This window comes from Canis lupus, chromosome 20, assembly GCF_011100685.1.
Source record: "Canis lupus familiaris isolate Mischka breed German Shepherd chromosome 20, alternate assembly UU_Cfam_GSD_1.0, whole genome shotgun sequence".
Taxonomy (NCBI): domain Eukaryota; kingdom Metazoa; phylum Chordata; class Mammalia; order Carnivora; family Canidae; genus Canis; species Canis lupus.
In genome coordinates this window covers 35,511,191-35,526,104 of record NC_049241.1, presented here as the reverse complement: position 1 = coordinate 35,526,104, position 14,914 = coordinate 35,511,191, and the positions used below count along the sequence as shown (strand labels likewise).

General features: G+C 44.7%; 2 protein-coding genes across 11 annotated transcripts in view; one reads left to right on the top strand and one right to left on the bottom strand.

Moving 5' to 3' along the window:
- CACNA2D3 (calcium voltage-gated channel auxiliary subunit alpha2delta 3) overlaps positions 1–14,914 on the top strand; it is a 946,725-nt gene that overhangs the window by 809,308 nt on the left and 122,503 nt on the right. The window lies entirely within an intron of this gene.
- On the bottom strand, positions 2,658–14,310 carry LRTM1 (leucine rich repeats and transmembrane domains 1). The gene is made up of 3 exons (XM_038566137.1): positions 13,031–14,310; positions 9,555–10,151; positions 2,658–3,469 (listed from the first exon to the last, which is right to left on the bottom strand). Exons 1-3 carry the CDS (start codon positions 13,035–13,037, stop codon positions 3,036–3,038), a joined length of 1,038 nt encoding a protein of 345 aa, XP_038422065.1. The 5' UTR covers positions 13,038–14,310; the 3' UTR covers positions 2,658–3,035.

The window sequence follows — 14,914 nt, the reverse complement described above, 5'->3', positions numbered from 1 at the left end:
CATTTGTTAATCTAAACAATTTGATTTCTATTTTTCTGTGCTGAGAGGCTGTTGACATTTCAGGGTAAGTAATTATTTTCATTGCCAACTGCTGTTTGTGGTGACTGTAGGCAAAAGATAGAAATCTGAATATACATAGGCATTGTTTTAATGATTTTCCTTGAGAAGTATTCATAAAACAGGAATCTCTTTGCCTGTGTTATCATCTGTACTTAGAAATCTAATAGGACTTGGGTGTTGATGAGTGAAGATTCTAGCCACACTCAGGGTTTTCTGCAGTGTGTTGGAAAATCTCTCATATACCCACTGTGGGCAGGGGGATGGTGTTGACCTGCAGTGTCACCAAACCTCTGGCAGAGCACTGTGCACTCTTGGTCTTAAGCCACAGTAATGAAAGGGAGCATGTATTATTGGCCATGGTAGCTTCCAGCTTATGTAATACCTGTTCAAGTATCTTATGGCTAGTTGCCAGGATGACATGGCGAATGCTCACGAGAACACCTCTCACCATGCCTAGTACCTAGTGTGAGTTCTAGAAATACTTGTTGAAATGGGGATGACATAAAAAGATCTTCTAACTTTCCTTTGTCATGTTGCCTTCTTGGCCAAGTACTTATGGTCCAGGGCAAGGGAAAGAATAACTTTTTTCACCTAGAAAGCAATCATTCTGTCCTTAGACTGGATGCTCAGCCTTGCCCACTGAAGTGCTGCCCAAGGTGGAGCAGAAAGGAGGCACCAGGGCTTGGGATGGAGTTGTGGGAACAGTCAGCTTTCTCTGGGGTCTGTTTTTGATCTTAAAATCCATGCTAATTTTTTAACCTACTCCTCAACATATCGAGGTTTATTTTAACATTCAGGAAAAAAAAAATCAACACCAAACTTGATACTTGCCCCCCTAAAAAATCATGTAGCAAAACTGCTGCTCTAAGAAGATGGTTTGCCTTTAGCTTGTCGTGTGCTAGTTGTGAGGCACTGGGCAGGTGTAGATGGTTTTTCAACCATCTAATTTTTCAACCTACTCCTCAACATATCGAGGTTTATTTTAACATTCAGGAAAAAAAATCAACACCAAACTTGATACTTGCCCCCCTAGAAAATCATGTAGCAAAACTGCTGCTCTAAGAAGATGGTTTATCTTTAGCTTGTGGTGTGCTAGTTGTGAGGCACTGGGCAGGTGTAGATGGCCTCTGTGATGAATAGGGGAGCATTGGTGTGTGTCCTGCAGGGTAAGCTGTGGTAGGTTTCTCAGTAGTTCCCTTGGCCTCTTTATACTATTGGCCAAGGCTCTGACTGCATCAGACAGGGAGAGAGTACTCCTGCTGTGTGGACCTCCCATTCACATTCCAGGTTAGGGAATGGACTACTAATTTAGGATCCAAACTGATTTTTACATGGCCTGAAGGAATGAATGTAGAGCCAGTACTCTGAATGGCAAATGTGTTTTATCCTTTGAACCGATTCCAATTGATTAGTTCTGGTTGCCTATAGTGCTGTCTTAAGAAGGCATCTGTGTTGCATCAGGGCTCAGCTGGGAGGAGTGCTGGGATTGATTAGCGATGTCTGTCAAGGCCTCTGGAGGGACTGCTGACCCTATATTCGCCATTCTTTGCTTTTGACATGTCCTTAACTCCTCTCTGTAAAATGATTTTAATTCTAACAGGTGACTCTAAGTATGAGATAGGGCATTGTGAGAGAGAGCAGATAGATGACATTTTAAGAAAACACGCATGAGAAAATGCACATTTACAAAATGCATAAATCTGGAGCCAATTATTGCCATTACAGAAAGATTCCATGAAAGGCTCCTTTAAATAGCGAGCTCCCCTACTGCATTAAAATGATGATTTAATTTACAAAAATTCACTTTGCATGCAACTCTTCAGGACTGTGCCTGTGGAGTAAAGCAAGCCACACCTGATTTTTTTTCTTTTTTTTAAAAAAAAACCTCGGCCCAAATAATGTTCAGGATGGCTGCTGCCACCTATCTTGAGTCTCTTGATAATTCCCACTCTCTCCAGACTTCCTTTCTACTTCCTATCCCAGAGTGTTGAGTAGACAGTCTGGGTGGTGGTCAACAGCTGCTGGCTTCCACCCTGCCACGGCTGCATTTCATTAGTGGGTAAACTGATTGCTCTGAGTGTGTTTATGTGTGGGTGTGGCTGTACAAGTCTGTGCACTCTGTACACTATGTGTGTAGATACAGATACACACAAGCCATTATCTTGCTCTCAGCCCACTCTAAATTCATTCCTGCTGTAAGAGTTATAAATGGAAGGTTCCAATCGCCTGGTGGATACAGCCTTTTGGTAACATGTGCCCCGGATTCCAACTCCCCGTCCTCTTTGTGTTTGTTTATATGTTATTTACCCTTGCATCAGAAAACTTCCCCAGACCTTGGGCTTGAGTCCCATTATCCAGACATGGAACCCTCCTCTTCCTCTGTGGCCTAGAAAGCCCCAAATGGTTTTCTGATTTAGAAAATTAAATATAATCTGACTCTTGTGGCAAGCTTTGCAATTCCCAACCAACAGACTCTCCCATTAAATATATAACATACACAACATCTAAAAGTATCACCAATCTCAGATGAGTTTGAATTATAGAAGCATTCACTGCCCCTCGGGTAAGATTGCCAGCTTCTTCCCAGGCACTCAAAATTGGGCAGTTTTCCAGTGGACCATAAAGCTCTCAGGAATGCTAACTAACACATGTGTTTGAATTTCTGTTGCTCTTTTAAAGCAGCTTAACACAGGGAAGAGTACCTGAGACGTGTATCTTTTCTTTCCCTGTGTACTGCCTTCCCCCACCCAGAGTCATTGCAATAACTTTTCGGGCACAGAGCACAAGTGTCATCTCTATTTCAAATACAGTATTTTTAAAATATCAACATAACTTTTCCCCAGGAGAATATTTATATGGATAGGTCTTTTTTCTGTTGAGAAAAGCAAAAGGAAGACCTTTGCAGTGAATGCATCAACCCTACTCATATACTTTCTCTGACCTAAAATGATTCTTCCTTTTTGAGATGGAGGCTCTCAGGCTGGTGAGCTGTCATAGAGCTCTTTTCCTTCCATCTTCACAGGCTCATTGGTCTGAGCCAAGCGTCCCCCATGGTACTGGGCTGTGACAGCTGCATAGGTGCATCCGTAGATGGCAGCCGCCAACATCATGAGACACACGATCCCACACACAACCCCAGTGATGATGACAGTGGCCACAGCGTGACGCAGGTTGGCTGGCCTTGGCTTGGGTTTGAGCTCACACTCTGGGTGGTCTCGCTCCCCTGTGCTGTGGCTCTCAGGAGGCTTGGGGACAGGCTGGTGGGCAGAACCCAGCTGCTGTCCCCTCAAGGACCCCACATCCAGAGAAGGGAAAGGGCAGGGTTGATACAGCTCATGAGGGATCTTCAGGAGCTCCTTTCCCTTCCAGGTGTCCGGTGATGCACAGATGACACTATCTGTTATTCCCCCTTTAAAAAAACAAAAGCAAAGGATGATAGCAGAGCCTGACACAACTGAATACCAAAATCCTCAACCTGCAAAAACTCAGGCAGATGGAATATATACAGCACCTGACCCCCACCCCCCAACTTGGATTCAAAGGACTTAACCATAGTTTATGATTTTAGGATTTCTAAATTGGCTAAATGCTAAAAATGCCACACACTATGCTCAATTGTATATGACCAAGAATTTGTTAGAATCCAGGTCACTGCTACTTTATAAATGCTGAGGGAGAAATGAGGCAGAAGCTGACAAGAAGGGTGGTCAGCCTGAGATACTGTTGCCAAAAACAAGCTCACTACTCACTCCCTTAAGGAACCCTGCCATGCAGGACAGCTACTGTACCAAATTCCCATCGGAAATCTGAAATAATAAATAAATACAACAAATGTCCTTTGTTGTGACATTGTGTGTTAATTACAATACCTATGTGTCTACCAACACTCTTCGGTGATGCCAAATGGGGGGGTCAATGGCCTTTTGAGTGTTTGTATATCTTTGACAGTAATATTAGTTTAGTTCATGGGATTAAGTACAATTAACATGTCTCCTCGGGCCTTGGAACATTCAGTAATTTGAGAACCAAACTTTCCAACACGTTATTAGAGCCAGTTTCCACTCTCTTGTAAGGTGATTGATTTCCTCAGGTTTGTAGATTCCTGTTGTTCAGGGAAGACTTGAGTGCCTAGTAATTGTTTCCTAGAAAGAACATTGAGCTAATAGATTTCATTCTGGCCAAATATGACCACTGATTTACTCTCTGACCTCAGGCAAATTCATTTCTCTGACTATATTTTTTGCCATAAAAACACCGTATTTATATCTGACTTGATAGTTGGCAATGCACTGTTTAGTAAGTCCTCACAACTCTGCTTTAATGGGTAATTCTTGTCCAAGGTCACCCAGGTAGGCCGTAAGGGGGGAGATCAGCCCTCAAACCCAGCCCAGCCCCATGATCCCGGTTTTCCCACTGTACTCTCTGACTCTCTCCACATTCTGCTCCCTCTTCCCTCTCCCCTCTGGAGTCTTTTGAGGTCAGCAGAGTTAATGCAATAACCCTCAGTAAAGCCCTGTGACTGGGTGGAGCCTGGCCTGTGTGACCTGTGGCTCAGCTCCCCTGGCTGCCATGAACTCCTCCCCGAGAATGGCTATGCAGCCTGGCACCATTCTTAGTCAAGTCAGATTGGAGATCCTTTGTACATACCACAGGTGGATTATGATATTATACCAGAAAGTCACATGTGGGATATGATCACTTCAATGTTATTATAACCTTCTATTGCACAGCTCTTCGGAGTTTGCAGAATGCCTTCCATCCATCATCTGGGCCTCATAAGCCGAGTCCTACAAGGCACTATGAGTAAATGGGGCCATGTTGCAGTACCTTCATTATCATGGCCGAGGTCATACCGGGATTAGTTGAAATGGCAAAATTCAACCCACAGCTTTTTGTTGCCACTGCTTGAAAATGAATTGCCTACTACCAGAGTCAGTTGGGCTCCTCTTGGCTTCTTCAGTGATCCCCCTGAGGCAAGAGCCCCAACCCTAAATCAAAAAGGTAACAGAGGAATTTCCTCCTTTCCTGAGCTGACATGCAGGAGGCCAGAGGTGCAGAGTGGCTGCTCCTGATGGGGCCTAGGTGCCATCAGGCTATGCTGAGGCTAAGGATCCCTGCCTCAGGGACCATTTCATGCCTCTGCCCAGGAATGTGTTATAAGGCAGAAGGCCAAAGAAACCGAAATGAAGTGTGGAGCTTTGAGAAGTGATGATATTCAGCCTCGCCAGAGAACATGGAGACCCCCCAGGGCTAGAAAGGCTGCCTGCCATGGGGCCAGCAGTTCTGTGAGCTGACTCATCCCCAGACTGAGGTGGCCCACCCAATCACTTCAGGCTTGAGCACTATCTTCTCCAATTTCAAGCTTCCTGCTGGTCAGTTTTAGGATGAGAGGCATGGCCTCTGGACCCACAGTGCCAAGAAATACACAGGCTAGAGCCTGGGACACAGCTGGAAGTTAGGGGCTATAGCCATCAAGAGCTCCACGGCCACTAGTGCAGCTGTGTCCTCAGGATTTACCTCACAGCCTTCTACCACCATCTCCTCAGCCACAACCCCAGGAGGCAAATCTGCTGATGACAGCTTGTGGGTGGCCCTCCCTTCTAGATCCATGGAAGTTGATAATGTAAGAAGTTCCAGCTTGCTGAGACCTCACTGTCCTCCGTCAGGTCACTGGTAGCTCTTTACCAGTGTCTTGGAAGAAACTAGATTCAAATCTTGAGCCTATTACTTAGCTGTACAACCCTTAGCAAGTTGCTTGACCATTCTTTGCCTCTGCTTGCTCATCTGGAAAGTGAGGGGAGAGGGATTTATAATGAAAATCATCTCACAGGATCACTCTGAGGTTCAGTTGGGTTAAGTAGGTCAAGTACTCAGCACAATGCCTAGCTATAAATGTTTAATACAGTTAGCTATTGACACGAAGATGATTTGTTTACTCTTGAATGGAGAGGAATACGAATTACAAAATCTATGTGCATGCTTTTGTGAAGGAGACATTTGATAGGTATTCATCAAAGCATGTTTTTTGGCCCTTGGGCCCACAGGAAGGCAAAATTTCCCCCATTCTTTGTGCTCAGGTTAGGAACTGTTGTATGAGGCCCATGGAACCAATGAATGCCACTTTCAGGCCACAAAGTCCCCTGCTTAATCCTCCATGTGATCTATTCCTACTGGATGGTAACCTTGGAGGATAAAGTGGCAGTATTAGAAGCTGGAAGGGGCTTATGTCCCTGAATGACTGTGTGGGACCCAGCCCTAGCCCCCAGTTCCCTTGGGTCTAATACAAGTGAGCAATAGACTTTTATTGCACCCATCACTGATGGGTGTCCTGTCAACCAGCCTGTCCTGACTAATACCACTACTGTTTGTATTCATTTATGATCCTTAAAAAAAATAAGCTCTTCACCAATACCTATTTTGCCTTACTCAGTATATATTATTCTCCGTGGAGTCTGAGAATCAGAATGGGCCTCAGGAACTCTCTGGCTTAACTCTGTCAACTTCCACCTGGTGATGCTGAGAGCTGGGGAGGGAGATTAATTTGTGTGAAGGTCACCCGTGAGTTTGTGGCAGAGTAGGGGAAACTATCTCCTGTCTCCTATATGATGTTGCTTCTAGTGTCCTGGACCTGGAAACTATCTTTTGTCAAGAAATGTTCTTCAATGAAAACTCTCTCTGATGGTTTGGCTGATGCTCAGCATTTTAGGTGGAACATAATAGCTAAAGCCACTTCACCTCTAGGTGTGAGAAGTTTTATTCAAGACCTCCTACAAGTACGATTTTTGCCACATTCTATGCCTTCTGTTATAGGTCAACTTGAAGATTAGTTGGCTAGTTATAGACTATTTGCTATTACATTGTTGAGGGGGATTCTTAACTCAATATTGTATATCTGAACTCATGCTGTGCTCTATCCACCTTCCTCCTATGTAACTGCTGCAACCATCCAGACTCTATTGACTCTCTGATTCATGTCTATAGCTCTGAGATCTTCCTGAGTTAGAGGTGCAAATACAGCCACCGACTCAGAAGCACCCCTTGGATGTGTAATGGGCACCTGAAACTTGACTTGCCCCAGATTGAACTCTAGATCTATCATCTCTCCCTTATCCTCACCCACTTGCAAAGAATGCAGGGCAAAGACCCCGCTCCCCAGTCTGCCCCTTATCAGCCCCTGCAGTCACTGTTTATGTGGTTAACCATGCAGGATCAAACAAATCACATCTTCCATAATACACTCTTTTCTTTTTTTCTTCATTTTCCATTCCAATCCATTAGCCATTTCTATCAGTTCAGTATTCCAGATATCTCCCAAAGTTGATCATTTCTCATGACCCTGGCTTGGGCTACCATCTTCTCTTCCCAGGGTGAGTGAAATCACTTTCTGTCCCTCATCCCCTTGCTGTTGCTTCTGCATCTTATGGTCTAATCTCCTTCCAGTCACCAGATTCACCTTTTGAAATGTAATCAGATATTGTTTCCTTGACTAAAATTCTTCAAGAAAGCTCCATTTCATCAAAAATAAAATCCAGATGACTCAGCCCACTCTGCACGTTCCTACATGAGCTGGCCCCTGAGTACTTGTGTTGTTGCCTCATCTCTGTCTGCTCTCTCCATCCCTTCCTCTGTCCTAACTACTCTGTATGCCTCTCGTGTCTCTTAGATAAGCCAAGCTCACTCCCCTGTCAGGGCCTTTGCAATTTCTATCGTTTCCCAGCAATTATTTCATGGCTTCTTTCTCCTCATTGTTCAGATTCTGTTCATCCATGTCACACCTCCTTGGAGAAATCTTCCTGGTCCTTCCTCTCTGAAATGGAACTCCCATCCTATTGCTGCCTCTCCACTCATGCTGCCTCCTTATTTCCTAGCACCAAGTGCTGTCTGAACTTGGATATTTATTGGCTGTCTTATTTAACATCTGTTTCTGCTACCAGAGTGTAACCTCCATGATGGTAGAGTTTTTCTTACTCACCTTTTCTCATTGCCTAGAAAAGTGCCTAGCAGATAGGTGGCACTCAAGCACAGGAATAAATGAATGATGCTTGAAAATCAAAAGGAGGGATGCCTGGGTGGCTCAGTGGTTGAGTGTCTGCCTTTGGTTCAGGTTGTGATCCTGGAGTCCTGGGATCAAGTCCTCTCTGTGGGGAGCCTGCTTCTCCCTCTGCCTATGTCTCTGTCTCTTTTTCTGTGTCTCTTATGAATATATAAATAACATCTTTTAAAAAAAGAAAATTAAGAGGAAAGAAGCACTGTGGTATAGGGGAAAGAACGTGGGGCCAAGACCCAACAGTCATTCATTCTATTCTCTCTGCTTCTACTCTGTCATCTTGGGGAAGTCCCTGATCATCTCTGGGCCTCCACATCCTATTGATTATAGGCTAGCATTGAGTTAGATAAATCAGCATGGATGTGTTCCCATAAATATTTACAAAAACAGAAGATGGGGGCAGCCCCGGTGGCTCAGAGGTTTAGCGCCTTCAGCCCAGGGTATGATCCTGGAGACCCTGGATCCAGTCCCACGTCAGGCTCCCTGCGTGGAGCCTGCTTCTCGCTCTGCCTGTGCCTGTGCCTCTCTCTCTCTCTCTCTCTCTCTCTCTCTGTCTCATGAATAAATAAATGTAAAAAAAAAAAAAACAGAAGATGGGTTGGATTTGGCTCTTGGGCTGTAGTTTGGTGACTCCTGGGTGATTTCCAGAGCCCTCATTTTTAATATTCTAGATTCCTTTGCTTTGATTTTTATCATCTGGTTAAAGAAAAAGTAAAGGGACTTTAGAGAGGAGTCCCTACTGCATCCAGTTTCAATAACAGTGGTATTTGCTAAAGCAGAAGGGATAATCTCAGGGAAGATTATGGCTTTCAAATTGGTAGAACCATATACAGGAGAAAAACTCCTAAAGAGAGATACCATGCTGGATCACACTTGAAAATTAAAATTTTGTGCCACTTTGGAGTTGAGCAATTATTCAGAGGGTAAATTTCCCTCCTTCTTAAGGGCCTGCAGCTCTCATACAAATAATGTTATTAATCAAAAAGTGGAAAGTGGGTGCCTGGGTGGCTCAGTCAGTTAAGTGTCTGCTGGCAGCTTAGGTCATGATCTTGGGGTCCTGGGATCAAGCCCCACGTCAGGTTGTCCACTAAGTGGGGAGTTTGTTTCTCCCTCTCCTCTGCCCCCCCCCCCCCCCCCCCGGCTTGTTCTTTCTTTCTCTCTCTCTCTCTCTCTCTCCAATAAATAAATAAAATCTTTTAAAATAACAGTAGAAAGTTATCTCCATGAATCATATTTGTAGATGAATTTAAATCCTGATTTAAACACCCTGTCTAATGACTTACTACCTCTCTTGCCATCCATAAAATAACATCATCGTGAAAAAGCTTACACTGGCCCTTTGCACACTCTTCAATGTTCCTTCTAACGCAGACAAGAGATGAGATTCACACTAGGCTGGTAACACGCAGGTGGGGCTGGGAGTGGAGTCCAAACAGATGTTACTGACCTTTATAGATAAATTTCTCCAGCCAGAGTTTAAGACTGAGCAAGTGGCAATTGCATTTCCAGAGGTTGTCCTTGAGAAATAAAAGCCTCACACTGGGCATGGATTCTAAGAGTGCTCGATCAAGCTGCTGAAGCTGGTTTTGTTGAACTGCAAATACGGTTAGGTTCTCCCAAACCTTACCCAGGGAGGTGGGAAGGTGGGTTATGTTGTTTGATGACAAATCAAGCTCCCTCAGCTGTGGGAGGGAGTGGAAAAGTCTGCTTTCCAGAGAGTGCAGGGAGTTCTGGGTTAGGTTTAAGACCTTCAAGTGATGAAGTCCCTGGAAAGCTCCGGGGGCCAGGTTTGAAAGGGAATTGTTGCACAGGTTCAGGGTCGTTAGCTGGGGCACTGACCTAAACGCGAAAGCAGGAAGCTGCTGTATCTGGTTATCTTGCAAGTGCAGCGTTAGAGTCTGCGGAGGCAAATCAGAAGGGATTTCAGCCAGACCCTGCTGGCTGCAGTCTACAGAATGTGAGGATGAGTGACAGCGGCACTTCTCCGGGCAGCCACACACCCCCTGGAGCAGGACGATCACACCGCAGAGCAGAAGCAGGTCACCTACAGCAGAGAGAGAGAGAGAGAGAGAGAGAGAGAAGAACCAATTTGTAAGCGGTGTCAGCATTGCTTGACATGTGTCCCTCTGAAGTCACAAGGAATGGGCAGGAATGGGCCTATCATTCCCCACCCTTAGGAGAATCAGGGGACCGGGCACCTCCCCAGTGGGGTCAAATGTTGCACATTCTGTGCTGCTGTCAGAGCCTTGGAAAAGTTACCTCCTTAAGTAGCTCGTTCACTGGAAGATGAAAGGCTTAATGATATCAGAGAGAAAGGTGAAAAAAATCTTGATGGGGACACATGTCTGTTGTAGGGACAGCGGAATTCTCTGAGGCCAGAAGTTTAGAAAAATGACAGGCCAATCAGATAGTCGCATTTCTGAAAAGTGTGCTCCAGATCAGTGATGTCCAGAAGAACCTGCTGTGACGATGGGAATGATCTGTTATCTGCTGTCCAGTGTGGTGTTCGTTAGCTGCATGTGACTACCGAGCTCCTGAAATGTGACTACTGCAACCGAGTCCTGAATTGTTATTTGCATTTAATTAATTTAAATTTAAATAGCCACATGGTGCTGATGGTGACCATCTTGGATTGGGCGAGTTTAAAGTATTCCTATGTATTGATGTGTGTCTTCTTCGCAGGTGTAAAAATTCCATGAATGATGATTGTCTCACCTTTTATTCAAGAGATTTTAAAAATGCAGATAAGCATATAATAAACACCTATATTCCTATAACAAAGTTCTGTCAATCAATCCTTTATGGGTTGTCATATTTTTCATCTTTTTTTCTTTTAACTTAAAGAAACAAAGCATTGCTGATACAGTTGAAATCCCTTTGATTCGCCCCCAAGTCATGTTTTCCAACATGAAGCCCCCTCTCCCCTACCATTACTGAAGTATCCCTCTGGGCCTTTAAAAATTAACACTTAATAACAACAACAACAGCAAATAGTCATCTAGCACAGGTTTTGAGCCCAAGACCATTGTACTATTGTAAGTGCATTATAGTATTATATTAATATTATATATATAACCGACTAATATTACATATAATTATATATTATTATCTTATATAATATGTGATATGTTTAAATATATAATTATATAATATATTAATATTTATTATATATCAATTAATATGTTATTATATGTAACTATATATTATAATATATGTATGAATTGCAAGTCTGATTCTGTTAGATTCCCATTGTAAAGGTGAGGGAACTGAGGCAGGGGGAAGCTAAACCACTTGTCCAAAGTCACAGATAGTAGTAGAATCATGATTTGAACCCAGTCTGCTTCCAGAGTCTGTAAGGATCCTTACCTGCTGTGCTTTACCACCTGTCAAACTTTTACACACAGACACTCACACACTACATAATGTTTTATATTGTGTTCTTTAAGGCTCTACATAAATATAGTCATTGGCATGTCTTATTCTGCCATTTACTCTGTTCACTCAAAACTAACCTAACCATGTAAATATAGAGTTCATTCATTCCTTTTTTTTTTTTTTAAGATTTTATTTATTTATTTGACAGAGAGAGAGCCTAAGCCAGGGGAGCGGCAGGCAAAGGGAGAGTGGGAAAAGCAGGCTCCCTGCTGAGCAAGGAGCCAGAGGCCAATTTGGGTCTTGATCCCAGGACCCTGGGATCGTGACCTTGAGCTGAAGCCAGACGCTTAAACTACAGAGCCACCCAGGCGTCCCATTCATTCCTTTTAAATACTATAGATGATTCCATGGTGACACCACGCCAAATTTAATATATTGCCACTCCCTTACTGATGGGCATTTGAGTTGCTGCAGTTTCCTTCACTATAAACAATGCTGCAGAGCATCCTTAGAGCAACTTGGCCATGCAGATTTTATGAAGAGGGTCTCTAAAATCAACGGGAGCCTCCTTGCAAGGTTCAGAGAGGCTGCTGAGTTGACATTTTTTTAGATACTGCTAGATCACTCTCCAGAGTAGCTATATTATGCCTTGCTTTTTTTCCTGGGACTTGAATATCAAAATATGGCAAATATCTGTCAAGGACGTTTTGTTCAATTGGTAGAATAATTCACAAGGCCATGCAATAATATTTAAAACTTAAGATGATTATCTATTTATAAAGAAGGCCTCTTGGAAGAGTCTGTTTGTTTTGTTTGGACCTTAACTAGGGAAAGAAACAATGTGGCTGCCCGATGCACCGAACCCTTGAATTCCCGACTGAGGGCAGCAGGGAAGATGTCTGGAGAACCTTCTGAAGATATTGCTTCGTTTAGTTCAGCTCAAGGGATGCAAAACATCATAGTCCCCTTTCCTTTTCCTAAATATAAAAGAGCAAAATCTTTCTCTTCCTTTCTATAATTTTGTAAATCATCTAAATGACTCCTTTCAAAGCCAATGCACCTTCCTGGGAGAGGAGAGTCAATCCCCCACTTCAACTGTGGGTCTCAGGCAGCAGTTAGTTGCACGAAATCCAAATCTCAAATCAGAGAACACGTTTTCCACAGAATCCGCTAATCTATTAGTGAAAGGCTTGTCTTTCTGAGCTGATAGCCAGTTTGCTCGTTCTTCCTTTAGTGCCAGTCCCCTCGCCTGCCCGAGGGGGATGATATATCCCCTCCAACTTGAAGCCCTGTATTTTCTCTATGAAATGGCCCATGGCATGCCAACTGCATATCCAATCGTGGCTGGGTACATTTGTCCCCACACCCTTCTTCCGACCCAACATGGCACAAACATAAATTCCCCCACCAGAGACATTTTTCATATGTTTGGTCTTTGGAGAAAGACTGCTTGAAAGTTAAGTTTCCCTCAGATACCTTGTTGAGAGGAGTCCCTTCCTCCCACGGATAAGCACTTTCTAAGGTGCGAGGGGATTGATCACGGCTCACCTTTCATGGCTGCGTCTGCACAGACTTCCTCATGGAACCCGTAGCCCACCTTTATTAATGTGCAGGTCAACCCACTGAGGGCATGGCAGGCTCAGGGTCCAGCTTGTCATTCACTCTCTCAGGATCCCGCTTGTGCTTTTCTTCAACGCAGAAAGCGGTCGTCGCTCTCAGGAGACCACTTATTTAAGCAATCCTGCCCCCGTCTCCATCTGGCTGGGACTGTTTTCCATAAGAGGATCTTTCGATTGTGCCCCCTCTTCTTTCTTAAAGTGTCGGCCTTCCCAGGATCATCCCTGCCTTTCCCATTCAGACGACGAGCCCCAGAAAGAACGTTTGTCAAACCTCAGTGAACAGCTGTAGCATTCAAACATGACCCCGATGGCTCAGCCTTTCTGATTATTTAATCTGCTTGAAGTCCAGGGCACCAAAATAAAACTGCCTTCTTAATCCGGTGGTGGTGGTTTCTGAATTCTGTTGACTTATTGACCATGCCGTGTCAACCCTCGGCACGTTGGGGGGCTCTGGCCGTGGATCCTCGATCTGGGGGTCTAGCAACAGAGCCAGCAGAGTGTGTAACGTGAGGACAAATCGGCCTGCTGGAGGCTGACACGGTTTCCACAGTGCACTTGTTTGGTCATCGAAGGCTTATTCAGCCAACATCCGTAGGGATTAGCCGTGTTGACAGGGTCTTGATGCCCTGAAATTCATAGTCATGGTTTGGACATCACAGGCTCTTCTCGCTGGTGCCACAAATACTTCTCAGCTGCTTCTTTTCTTACCCCCCTCACCCCCGCCTCCCCGGCCTGACCTTTCGGTTCGCGGGACTTTGGAAATGCTTCTCAGTCTTTCATCGTCTCCCTGATGCCGAGGTTCCGGCCCTTTCCTCATTTTTCACATATAAAACAATAAAGCTGCCCTGTGAGCATCAGGCATCAATGAACTGTGACTGTTCCCTCATTGAAGCCGTTGGGAACTTGCCCACCAGAGACTGGAACATTCCTTTGAATGTGCAAATCCCCCGTCATTTGCTGAGGTGGGGTTTCAATCCCAGGAGCTGCTCTTCAACTTGGCGAAATGCTCCCGTGCCCGGGGCCTCTACATGAGGTAAGACCCTTGCTTTTGTGGCGGTGGCGGCGTAAAGAGGCATCGCTGGCCCCAGGCAGCGTCCTAGAGCAGTTGCGTGTGGGATTCGGGATTAGGTGGGTCTGGATTTGAATTCCACTTCACCATTCATCAGCTCCAGGTCCCTGGGTGAGCAGCCCGCCCTCTGGGGTCCTCAGCGCCTTATCTTCGACGGGGAGATAGTGGTATTTTTTGCTTCCCAGGATTGTTCCCAGGATTAAATTAGAGCAAGCAATGCCATGACCCAGAACTCCTTAATAAACATTCACAGTTACCCATGAGAATGCCTTGCAGGACTTGTGTGCTGCTAGTGTTCAAAGGGCAGCCTTGAGTTGACAGGTAGGAGGACGGTCCTGGCTAAAGCTTGAGACACCTGACCCCTCATGCCACTCAGGTGGTACCAGAGGACCCTTGTGAACCAAGTTGAAAAATTGGATTGTGACTCTCTTTGGAGCCTGCTCTTTGGAATCTCTTGTACCCTCTGGCCATGTCCTTTCCAGCCTCACAGAACCCAGTATACCCATCCTGCCCCCTTCCTGAAAAATCTGCTTTACCCACCCTGCTACCTTTTGTCCTCTTCTCCAACGTTCTTTGAGTACTAGCGATACCATGGAGAAAAGTCAGGTGTAGGTGACTGAGAGCCTTTTAAACCTTCATAGGGGCTAACTGGCTCCTTTCTCCCCACCTCCCTCCCTCTCTCTCTACTTGCAGGTATATAGAATCATAATCATTCCTTAGTGATACATGACCAGAATTATGTAG